The sequence below is a fragment of the Nanorana parkeri genome, unplaced genomic scaffold (genome assembly GCF_000935625.1).
Source record: "Nanorana parkeri isolate BGI_ZX_2015 unplaced genomic scaffold, ASM93562v1 scaffold1415, whole genome shotgun sequence".
In the NCBI taxonomy this organism is placed as follows: Eukaryota; Metazoa; Chordata; class Amphibia; order Anura; family Dicroglossidae; genus Nanorana; species Nanorana parkeri.
In genome coordinates this window covers 348,375-361,140 of record NW_017307683.1, presented here as the reverse complement: position 1 = coordinate 361,140, position 12,766 = coordinate 348,375, and the positions used below count along the sequence as shown (strand labels likewise).

The 12,766-nt window shown below is 42.8% G+C and overlaps 1 protein-coding gene across 1 annotated transcript in view; it reads left to right on the top strand.

Annotated features, from left to right (window-relative positions):
• The first annotated feature begins 614 nt into the window (after positions 1–614).
• Positions 615–12,766, top strand: part of FES (FES proto-oncogene, tyrosine kinase) — an 80,025-nt gene continuing 67,873 nt past the window's right edge. The window contains exon 1 of the mRNA XM_018569878.1: positions 615–885. Coding sequence (XP_018425380.1) covers positions 661–885 — 225 coding nt within the window. The 5' untranslated portion in view covers positions 615–660. The remainder of the gene's footprint in view (positions 886–12,766) is intronic.

The window sequence follows — 12,766 nt, the reverse complement described above, 5'->3', positions numbered from 1 at the left end:
TGTGGTTGTGTGTGTCTGTCAGTGTTTTTGAGGCCCCTACCATGCATTCTGGTGTGGGAGGTGTGTTGCGTTGCCATTCATTTGAATGGTACCCCAAATGCACCTCACACCCACAGTTCGTACCTAATGACGTGCATTCTATTGCAGTGCGACTTGGGTCGCGACTTAATGACCAAGGGCAAATGTGGGCCCTGAGGTCACACAGGTTGAGAACCACTGCTCTAAGGCATTGTAGTTAGGGAGTTACATGAATCAGAGTGATCTGTCCAACAAGCCCAACTCTTCAGAAAATTTGGCAGGGCACCCCCTATGATTATATATTCATTTATTGCAAGGCAGAGTGGAATTGCCATGGACTATCCAGGATTCGTAGGTCAAGGAATAGCTTGAATCCAGATTCTGGAAATATGTTTGTGTGCCATAAATAAAGTTAAGTATTTGTAGAATGATCCATAGGAGCCAGTCCAAAAAGTTGAAGATGAAACCCTTTTATCCATAATAAATTCAAAGTATTCTGTAGGTTTCAGGAAGTACACATGCTATGGCCATTATTAAATATACTACTAATATGTATGACTCATTTTTAATAACATTTTTTGTACTTCTCAGTTACAGAAAATCCCAGAAGGTGACTCACAAGTGAACTTTGCCTATATAATTATGGGGTTCGCCACTGAGTTCAGTTGTCCTAATGGGCACAATGCACTGCTGCGCCTACAAGACTCTGAGCTGAAACTAATGGAATCACTAAGAAAGTGGATAATACAGAGAGCCAAGAGTGACAAGGAGTATGCATCACAGCTTCACCAGATGTTCACCATGATAGAAAAGGTGGAGCAGGCCCCCATTCCTGGCCTGGCAGAATACTCCAGTCAGCTGAGCCAGGTAAACCATTTACTATTAACTTTGTTTATAAAGCACCAACATTTTATGCACACAATGGCATGAGACTAAGGAATGAATGATTCTCAGAAACCATTGCAATACACTATGTCCGGTTATTATTTTTGTCAGTGGCCCTGTAAGTGTAAAAACATCTTTGGTACAGGAAGTGAGAAAACCTACAATGGGGGAGGTTCCAGCCTTCCCCTTCTGCATTGAAAGATTGTTTAATTGCTGACCCTGTTGGAAAGATTTCCCTTTATTTCGCTGGGACAGGAAGTGAGGGTAAATATGCCCAACAGGACACAAACATTCTTCCCTATTTTATTCCAAACTAAAAAAAAAAAACATTTTTACTAGAATTCCAGCTGCCAATCAACTAGCATTTTCAGAAGCAGTTGAACAATAGTGGCCTTTAAATGGCTGGTTTCATGTATGCACTGTAATAAACAGCCCCTTTGGGTGCAACGCAGAGTCATGAATGGGGTTTACCTGCTTCTTAGACTGTGGCATTATATAATATAAGTGGTAGGTGGTCTGTGTAGCAGTATGCAGTGGGTTGATTAGTGCCCACACCCTTCCCCCCACCTGGGGTATACTGTAATGCTAGCCATACACTGTACGAATTTCAGCCAACTCATAGGAAGCGGCTGAAATTCGACTTTTTGTCAAAGGAGCCGGGCCGAATTTTTTGGGCTGAACAGTTATTGCAGCCAATCAGCTACAGTTTCTGTTTGTGTATTCTGACAGCAGTGGGTGTCAGCTTTTAGAATACAAAAGCAGCAGAAGGAGATTCATCCATCCACACTATTTGGTGTGGTCAGAGGAATCTGTTAGATTTATTTCAGCACACAGGCTAAACAAAACAAATCTAATACTGTAGGGTCAGCTTAAAGTGTAATTCCAGTTTCCCACCAAATGTGGGAAATTGAAATTACACCCACAAATTGGTACCCTCTGTCCCCCCTGCTATTTATACCTTTGGCGTACCTTTGGGGCAACTGCCATTTCAACCGCCCCTGGGGGAAGTAGGGGTGCGATTTGTAGGCCGGGCTGGAATAGCCTGTGGGTCTAAGCTCACCTAAAATGTCTCATAACTAGCCAGGGGGGTGAATGTTTTTTTGTGTGCTGGAAGTTGCTGACACAGAGGGAAACTCTTCTGCTTTGTGTTTGATGTAAAAGTGAAGAAAAAACACAGACAGGAAGCACTAGGGTTGCCACCTTTTCTTCCAGTGAAACCCGAACACTCTAGCGACGCACGGAAATTTTTTGGGGAGAATGAGTCGCGCCTTATTCATATGTAAATAGCTCCACCCATTCATATCTAAATATCACAGTTGAGACTATTTTTCAATGGGGGGCCAGTAGCCCCTATCTTAATTTTGGTTGCCCCTGTCTGCCTGACATCATGTGTCCGGGTTTCAGCTGCCATGAAACCCGGACACAGCATTCAAAACCAGGACTGTCCGGGTGAATCCTGGACAGGTGGCAACCCTAGGAAGCACTTAAATCAGACCTTTGCCCCCAACACAAAAAATCCCTAATACGAGCAGCTCTGCATGATGATACCCAAACATCTTACAATCATTAGTTACATAAAAGCTTAATCTCGGTAATTTACTATCTCTGTAATTCCACTTCCTGGTCTGCTGCTGCTGTCATCTGTGGGCTGCAGCAAAAATGCAGAAAGAGAACCCGGCCACTGATGATATCTTTCGTGCAAGATAGCAGTGTGGGCTTGGAGGAGGAAGAGAAAATATAGTATTCTCCTTACCCCATCCTCTCTAGTACTGGCACATAGTTTCAGCCACTCTCCTCTTTTAAGCATCTGTTATATTCACACTGCAGTATGGTGTCTAGAAAAAAGTAAGAACGGGCAGAAGCATTTCTTAATTTTCATTTCCTCATAGTTCTCACAGTTGAGGTTATTATGAAGTTCCTCTATACAGTATTTGTAAACTCGATTCAGCAAATGTCTCCAGTGAAATGGATTTCCTAGTAGCAGTAAATAGTGTTTCAGGGGGTATTGTCCTTATTAGTGTACGTTTGCTCATATTAGGCCTTGTGTATGGAGCTGTTCAACACAGAAGCAAGCAAAAGGTGCCTACAAGTATGCATGCTAGATGCTTTCAGAAACCAGTGAATCGTGTTTAGGATGCACAATGTTCTTGTTTAATCAACAGTTGTTACTTATAAAGTTTTAATATTGCAAAGTCTTTGTGGTAGACTTGTACGTGTTTAACTACTATTGATACAGTGACTTTAAGAGCAACATTTTCATGTCTGACATGCTTTTGGGTGCATTGGATGCCTGTGCCCCCCTACCCTCCATCCACTGTGGTTCTAACCACTGGCCTCTGCATCACTGATGTGTACCAGTCGATGGAACTGCATTATGCTGCAGGGGACGTGGGCATCCAACACACTGAAAAGTGATGAAGATGCTGCTGAAGGTTGCAGCTCTAGAAGAGAGTGAATTGAGCACTGTTTTTTCTATTTCAAAGTTTTTATTAGATTTTGAATTAGTAAATATACAAAAATAGATCAGTAATCATAACAACGGGACCATGCATTACAAACATCACTGCAAATACAGGTGGTCGTCAGTTGTAACAGAGCATACAACATGTGGTGGTCCTGTAATACATCTTAAGGGAGAGGACTATCATGGACAACTTAGCGAAATCAGGTTGAAGACAATCGCAAAGTTAAACTACCAATGTCCTCACAGCCCAAAAATAATACTTTCCATGTTAGTGTGGATTGAAAAACATAATAACACAAAGTCCCAAAGAGAGAAAAAAAAGGAGGGGAAGGAAGAGTCAGAAAAGGTCCAGAAAAGATATAGGGGTCTATTCACTAAGCTGCCTAAGGCAGCCTGAGTGAACGACCAACCTGTGAAGTGAACGATGTTCGGCAATTCACTTCAGGTTTGTACGGCTGATTTCAGATCAGCATGCTCAGCATGTTTGGCCGACCCGAAGTGCAGAAGGAGTTCGACTCAGCCGATCCAACATCTGGATCGGCTAAGCCGAACCTCCGGCAGGCTACTCACTGCTGTTCAGTCTATTCTCATAGATGCCGAACAGCAGTGAGTAAATAGCCGAATGCTGCTGAGCGGCATTCGGCTCGGCTGTTCTGCTCGGTCCCTCTGTGGCACCGAGCAGAATAGAAAAAAGTAGAAAAAAAGGAAACGATTGTGCAGAGCTAGCAGTGACGGGCGGGCGGTTCTGCTGCCGTCAAAAAAAAAAAATTTCCGCCATAGGAATGCTTTTTCAATTTGCAATAGCCAATAGCAAACGAGCTATTGCACCCGCCCTCTGCTGCTGTCAATCACTAGAGGGCACCTGTGAATGATGTGAAACCTCGCGCCACTACTCTAATCAAGTTAAGCAGCAGCTGAAATCTGTGTGGTCAGATATAACGTATGAAATTAATGGTAAAAGCCGCGCTGTGTGAATGAGACCGCAAAGTGTCAGATATAGTAGATGCTGACCTTGGAGTAATGTGATACAATGTGTAAAAAGTGCAAAACAAAAAAGAAACGCATGTATATAACATGCACCTTAGTGTAAAAGTAATTGCTACAAAATATCCATAATGAAAAATCAAATGCACTAAATATTAACTGTGAATCAATGTGATGCAATGTGCAAAGAATACCGACAAGAAAAACGCATGTGTGTAACTTGCACTCCAGTGAAAATAATAAATGGTTAAAAAATGTCCATGATCCTGGATCTTCAATAGTCCATTAAGTAAACAGAAGATAAAACATTGGATGTAGAATAAACTTAGTCTCCTGTGACCATCAACAAAGAAATCTTCTGGTATGCACCTCACCTTTAGCAGAGACCCACCAGGGTCTGTATGCGCTGTTCCTCTAATTAAAAACAGGTAGAGGAAGCACCTGATGCCGAATACCTCCGAGTGATTACCTCCTCTCAGGTACAGACTCTCTTGCAGTCTCAGGAGTTGGAAACAGACAGTTCATCCGAATGGCCCATGCATCAAATAAAATAAAAAGTGGAAACTCGTAGTGCAGATGGTTTTAAAAGGATACTAGACTTTATTAAAAAAAGGGGAATACTACTCACATATCATAGATAAAATTGATGTATTTTGCTCCTCTACTCCACCCCTAGAGGGCACCTGATGGAGAACTGCAGGTCCCTTCTGCTTATTGACAGCAGCAGTGGGCGGGTGCAATAGCTAGTTTGCTATTGGCTATTGCAAATTGAAATAGCCAATAGGAATCGAGCAGTGTATGGTTGTTCTCTGTACTGAACTTTTCTCTGGAATGCATTGGGGGAGGGTCTACGATAATGAACTCTATCTGTACTGTTCTGGCAGATCTTACTATCAGTTGTAAACTAGATTTGTACACTGTCTGTCCTGATAAAGGGTTAAAGATTTAGAAGCATTGTAAGAGGAAGCTCAGTCTGCCCTGTCTAGTCTTTTTCTTAGGACAGGCATAGTTTTCTGTTACTGAAATTGAGAGAGAAGCAGGCAAAGTTCTGCAAAATTTAGATATTTAAAAGATAAGAATTAAAAAAAAATATATATATATTTTTAGGTATGCTGTGTGAAACCCTTTGGAGGTTAACAGCCTCTCGAGCTCAATGTAACGTCCTTATATGCCACAGAAACTAGATTCGGCCATGTCGGGGTTTTGGAGTTGTATCCACGGCACGCATACGAGCACTGTTTTTTCAAGCGACAGAGTCCCTTTACTGCAGGTTTTTCACTATTCTTGACATGTATTTACAATGCCCTTTCACTGATGACAATACTAGAAAAGACAGAATACAGAAAAGAAATAGGAATAGGCCAGGCTGCATTTAGAAAAATGCCACAAAATAAAATGCTGGTTTACCAGTGGTGTAAGGTTCAGTGCAAATTTCAACTACAATTTTCCATACCCTTTCTAAAACTCAAACTCAAAGTGCATTTGAAAGGGAAATTTTAAATTACATTAATGGATTAAATTTGGTAAAGTGTGAATTGAGGTCAAGATGTATGTAAACCCTACGTATGTAACATACGCACAGGTTTTTTTTGTACCTCAGCATGCCAAGCTTGTGGACTATTCACTTACTGCGGTTCGGCCCCTATGAGAATAGGGGCAAACGGCAGCGAGTGAGCTGCTGCAGCTTTGGCTCAGCCGATCCAGATGTTGGATCGGCTGAGTCGAACTCTTTCTGCACTTCTGCACTACGGCTCAGCCGAACATGCAGAGCATGTTCGGCTGACCGAAGCCAGCTGATGTACGCCTGATTTTAGCCCATGTAAGGCTGAAATCAGCCGTACAAGCCAGAAGTGAATAGCCGAACAGCGTTTGGCTCACTTCACTTCGGCTGGGTTATTCACTCGGCTGCCTTCCGCAGCTTTGTGAATAACCCCCATAGTGAATATTTACCTTTCCCAGTGCCTGTGTGACAGGAGGCTGCTCCATCAATGACAAATGTCCCCAAACAAATCTGTGCAGAAACTAACAGGGAATGTCCATCTGCTATTTTTCTGCTGCTCGCCGGTTTCTCCTATTGACCTCTAACCTCATAACAGGCCACAGTCCACCATCAGTCTTTAGTCTTGTATTTTCCAGTGCAAGGACAGCTGTAATTTCCATAGAATGTCCATCTCCTGAAACAGTTTTACCAATCTGTCTTTTAAAAATAACATTTTTTTGACTGTTAGCTTGACTGCATATTGTTGACAACGTTGCAGCACTAACATGGTTATGGAGTGATTTGATGCAGAATACATTGTTGTCTAGATAATCTAATTGCTTGTTAAACATGATTCCTTACTTTGTATCTCTACAGCAGACTGAGTTAATCTTTGAAGTGATTACATGAAGTCTGATATATTGTGCGGCAAATTTAATGGAGGGAACCTTAAGACGAATGTTTTTGGTGGCAAACATTGTCTCTAGGTGAAGTGGAGGTCTTTGATGATGCCAATCTACAGATTTCTTGTATCTGAGAGCAGAGTGCCAGAGTCAAATCTAGGGCCAAATTTATGTTAAAGTCTTCCTGCATAGCAAAGAGTTAAGGAATCACTTGCAAAGAAAAAGTGCATGCTTGCTAGATACAAAGGAAGAAGTGGATGCTTGCCATAGTCAGTGAAAAACTAAGGACCCCTTGGGGCTGCTGCATTAGGATGGTATTGTAAGTAAATTTGAAGGTAAATAAAGCCCACAGTGACAATGGACTAGTTGATGTACTGCTGCATTGGGATTGAAGGTAGTTGGAAAGAGGGAAGAGAAGAGTGGTGCCCCACTCCAGGCATACTATACATTGGGGTATTTCAGCCATTGTGGACATTGCTTAATAAAGTGTTCCTTGGGTCAAGAGAAAATGCAAGAGCCTTGGGAATGTCTTTGGAACTGTTTCCCGTAGGATAGTCAAAATTGGGCAAATTGCATGGGTTCCTCTTGCTAAAGCTATGCAGAGTGGTGCTGGAAAGTACGACTAGTACAGACGAGACCTCTCCGGAGAACACCTCTTGAAGTGAATGTATACTTATATAGCCAAAAGGAGATAATGAGGTCACAGCACACCAAGGTCCACTTCATTGATCCATCTTCTATTGACATATAGATAAAAATGGTGTCACAAGCATGAGGTCCCTTCATTAGGCAAAACAATGTGACCCTCCTTTGGCCATTCCAGCACCCATTTAAGCTACACATAAGGATATGTCAGTTTGGAGTGCGATGGGATACCTGTGAATACTTGTATAGCCAAGCAGACCACGTCATCAGGGGTAGTAGGAATTTCGTGTTCTGTCAGTTTGTCTTTAATTTGCTCAGACAAACCTTCACTTTCTTTTCAAATAATAATAAAAAAAAAGTTTGACTGGAGTTATACTTGAAATATAGATTTAAAAAAAGTTTAACTGGATTAACACTTTAAATAATAATAAAAAAGTAGCTAGCCTGGCTACTAGCCTGTACCTAAAATGAGCATGTTAATGGTAAATAAATATGTAATCTCTTTGTCTTACTCCTTATTTGCATTTGCTGCAAGGTCAGCCAATAATTTATCACAGCACATCAACATTTTCTTGAGAAACTACAACATCTGCTTGAAATTAGTTTTAAACTTAGTTGTATTACTCATTCAAAAAATGTAAAAGTCTCATGTAAGTATTAGATTTGGCTTTTAGTATGATTCTGATTCTTTCTTCATCTTTCTGAACCTCTTCCATGTTCCCATCCCATTTTTCAGACTTGATTTATTTTTTCTGCATGACCTTTATCTCTAAGCTGCACACAATTTGTATTGTACGGAGAAAACAATTGTGTGAACAGGGAGACGTGAACAAAAACCCCACATATTTCATTTTTCTTAAGCTTGACCAGTGTGGACCATTAGCAATGTACTCTGTGTCATGACTTTTAAAAAAGTATTGTTTAAGGGAATACAGTCAGCACTGTCAGTGATTTCTGACTCATAAACTCTGGGCAAAGAAAATTCAGAGTGAGTAAATGTGGAATCATAACTGATTCTCATTTATATATTTGCCTACAGGCAGTACAGTATGTATTGTATTGTTTCCTGAACTCAACTCAGTGCAATGTAAAGACTGCCCTGTTAGGGTTGCCACTTGTCCGGGATTCACCCGGACAGTTCGGTTTTTGAGTCTTGTGTCACAGTTTTCATGCCAGCTGACACCCAGACACAAGACACTTAGTGCCAATACCGGCACTTAAAAATTTTTGACAAATGTGGCTGCCTGAGGTCTCAGCAATAGCAGGACCTCAGGCAGCTGCATCTTCCAGTGAGCCTCAGGTGCCTGTAAACAGGCACCGGACTGCACATCTCCTCCTTCCTGACAGAACGCTGCCTGCCTCCGGACCCCTGGTGAGACCCCTGCACTTCCTGCACAGCACTCTTGAAAGCCTGCATATCCTACCTGAGACCCCACACAGCCCACCTGAGAGCTCACATATCCCACCTGAGACCCCACACAGCCATCTAGGAGCCAACATAACTTACCTGAGACCTCACACAACCATCTGAGAGTCCACATAGCCTACCTGAGAGCCCACATATCCCACCTGAGACCCCACACAGCCATCTGAGAGCCCACATAGCCAACCTGAGACCCCACATAGCCCACCTGACACCCCACACAGCCATCTAAGTGCCCACATAGCCCACTAGAGAGCCCACATAGCCCACTAGAGAGTCCACATAGCCCACCTAAGAGACCACACAGCCATCTGAGAGCCCACATAGCCCACCTGAGACCCCACACAGCCATCGGAGAGCCTGTATAGCACACCTGAGAGTGCGCTTGACCCACCTGAGAGGCAGCAGAGTCTACCTGAGAGCCCACGGAGTCCCCCTGAGAGCCTGAACTGCCCTGGTGAGAACCTGCACAGGCCACCTGAGACCCTGGAGACATCAGGGAGCCACCCTGAAACAACACAGAGTATGTAGCTTCATATTATTTTGTATTGCTGTATAATGTATTGCTGAGATTTGTAGTCCTCGATAGATGGTCTCCTTAATCCCTCTCCTGGCTGTCTATTCTTGCTGTTTCTCCTCGCTCTCTCCTCTATATTCTCCCAAAAAAAATTGCCGCACGCATCGCTAGCGTATTTGGGTTTCATTTAAAGAAAAGGTGGCAACCCTATGCCCTGTGCCCCTTGTGAATGATGATGCCCTTTTGAATAGGCTCCATTAATTTTGCCCCTAACCATATTATGTTTTTTTGTAGCAAAATGAAAACCAGAAAAGGCAGTTAGAAGAAAAATGTCATATCTGCATGTTATTTGAGATAAGAGGGACTTGTGACTCTTGTTAGCATCCAGAGCACCCTTGCCTCTTTGAGCTCTGCTGCTGGGTTTATCAGAACTGTACTTCTAATGTTAAAAAATAAAAAAAGTCAAATGGTTTATATCAGGTCACTATCGCTCTGATGAAGGATCCCTGTGCGGACCCGAAACGTTAGCACCGTATGACAGTATGTGACATTGGGTATTGAATAAACATATCAATACTTTAAAAACCCTTCAAGTGTGTGCCTGGGAATTACTTTTATAGGCTGTCAGAACCTGGCAGAGCATCTCTCCCTCTCCTCACCGCTCGGCCTTAGTTCTGTGACAGTGGGGGGAGGGGAGGGGGGTCTGCTGCCTCTCTGCCAACAGAGCCTGATTAGAGGACTGTGTCTGCCTGATCCAGCCAGCCTGGATCGCATACAGAGGCGATCCGGGCTGGCTGGACCAGGTAGACGCGGAGGCGGCCCTCTAACCAGGCATGTTAGAGGGCCCCCTGGAGCCACTCGAACAACCCCTTGCGGAGCAGCGGCCACGCCGATCACAGAGTCGCATCGGATGCGTCGGGCCGGCCGGATGCAGGTGGCAGCGGAGGTTGAGGGGCCATTCGTGACGGCATCGCAGAGGCCCGGGGGGTAATTGTTACCCTGCCCCCCGGCCCAGTCCGCCCCTGAGATGGGGAGAGCAGCAGGGATCCAGAGAAGCACCACAGGCGGGAGGAGAGGCCATCACGATCTACCACTGATCGCTACGCGATCGACTGGTAGATCGCGATTGACCTTATGGGCACCCCTGGTTTATATAGTTCATTTGGCAAAACAGTTGTTTTTCCCTCTGGCATAAAGCCCATCTCTGGGCAAACCAAAAAAATACCCTTGCAGTGGGACTACCCCCGTGCTGCAAGTGTTAAGTACTTATTTATGCCTAGGGGACAGTAAAAAGCTACTTTATTTTACCTGATCCCTTCTCCTGCTGGCGCCACCTGGGCTGCTAGACTGGTCCCCACAGCTTCTCCCACTCGCTCTGGTGGTCTAAGTACATCATGTCTAATGCTGGTTCCATAGACACCAAGGGACATTTCACCAGCTGGAGTGAAAAGAGGTGAGCGCCGGTTGCTAGGGCAGCGGGGATCAGGTAAGTAAAGGTGCTTTATGCTGTGTACTCCGTGCCAGGAGCCATCATAATTTGTATATAATGCTGCCCCCTCTCATACTGATGCCCTATGCTATGGCCCGCAAGTTTCCTATGTCATTGCAATGCACATGATATCATCTAGTTAGAATTAGTTATGGGTTTCCAGGTGCTTTTTGCAAACTGAATACGTAAATAAAATTGAAAAGCAAAGTAAAAATATTTGCAAGTAGACCTGAAGTTAGAAGTTATTTTCTAGACAAAAAGAGGCATGAACTTTTCTTAACTGGGCCTGTCTTCAAAGGTAATCTGTCACTGAAAAGCAAATCAGTTAATAAAAATGTGCAGCAAACTTCCTGCATGTTCTGGTACAACCTGCTCTCTTTGGTGCACTGAAACCTCCCTAATTTAGGTTTGGAGGGTTAGTTGGTGGACACAAACTCAACCTTCCCTTTTGTCATCAGAGAGAAAGCACAGGTATTTGATTGTGCTTGAACCTGGAGAGTTTGTGCTTATAAAAGAGCTATAAAAAGAAGTTATTTAAAAGAGCCATTCTTCCATTGAAGAAACTTTGGGAGTCAAAAATCTGATAGTTACCGATATTATAGTTAACAATTCTCAGGTATAGTCCTTCATACCCCCAATAAGATAGAGTATCATATACCCCTGACTCTCCCTCACTTGGAAAAACTGTCTGCTATTTGGAAACAAATCTTTATGTTCCTCTTTCCTCCTCAGTTGTCTCTCTTTTTGGTCTGATGCACAAATATCTATGAAAATGTACTATTAAACTACCAAACATTTTATTCTGCACTAAAATCTACGTCCTGTGTCATAATTATCTTTTTTGCTATTTGTAAAAGCCAATATATATACTAACAGTAAAAAAAAAAAAAACTGGGTTTAAGCAATCATTGTAGGCTATACATTCTTAGTGGTCCACATAACTGGAAAGGCGGCAGCAATGCTTCCATTACCTAAGTACATTGTTCTGGATGGGAAGTATGGAAAACTAAAGCAACCCTATAGAACTCTAAATAGAGTTCTCATTTATGTACAATTCACAAAAAGCAGAAAAGAGAATGCTGTGAACTGATAAGAAAACTTTTAAGAGACCCTGTCCCAGCCATTCATTTCAACAACAATCTTCCTATGATTTAGTAATTAAACATATTTTAGGTATGTTATTTAGCTATAAAAGCCTACCTTATATAGAAATTCAAAAACCCAGAGACTTCTACTGTGCACCGCCACCGTGGATGTGATGTGAGCAGACTCAGAGCTGTCGCTCAACTGACCCTTTATAGTCAGCTACATAAATAGTTATATTGGGAGATGAGAGGAGGGTTGTGCTAAGAAACTGACTCGTCTAAAGTAGTCAAATTGGTCAGTCAGTTAATTTGTAGTCAATTAGTTCAGACACATAGCAAGCAAATAAAAAATTGTTTATGGAAAGAAAGATGCAACAATTTAGAACACTTGATTTTGTTTGTGCTTCCATCTGCAATTTTGTAAGTAGATGACAGGTTCTCTTTAAATTAATCAGCATATCAAACAAAGAAAAGTGTGAGAGAGAAAGGGCGGAAGAATGATTTAGCTAAGTATATGGCCAGGTGGTGAAGAATACCCGTGTACTCCTGGCACCTTGCACAGCCACTTTGCCGTTTCATCAGGGAAGTGGATTGCGAGGATTTCAGTCAAAACCAAACAGAAGGAAAGTTTGCAGAATCTCTCTCTTTATGCCACATCACACACTGCATGATGAAGGCTCTTCTGCCATCAGGATGCTCCCTGAGGTGCCTGGACTTTGAAAAAACAAGAGCTTAGAAAAGAATGTAGATGGATTGGCTTTCTGCATATTAGAAATACATTTGGGCTGCAGTACAGAGCCTACTACTATATTTAGTTCACTTTACCTGTAAATCTACAGGGGGGGGGGGGGCACCTCTGCAGGGAGTGTGTGCA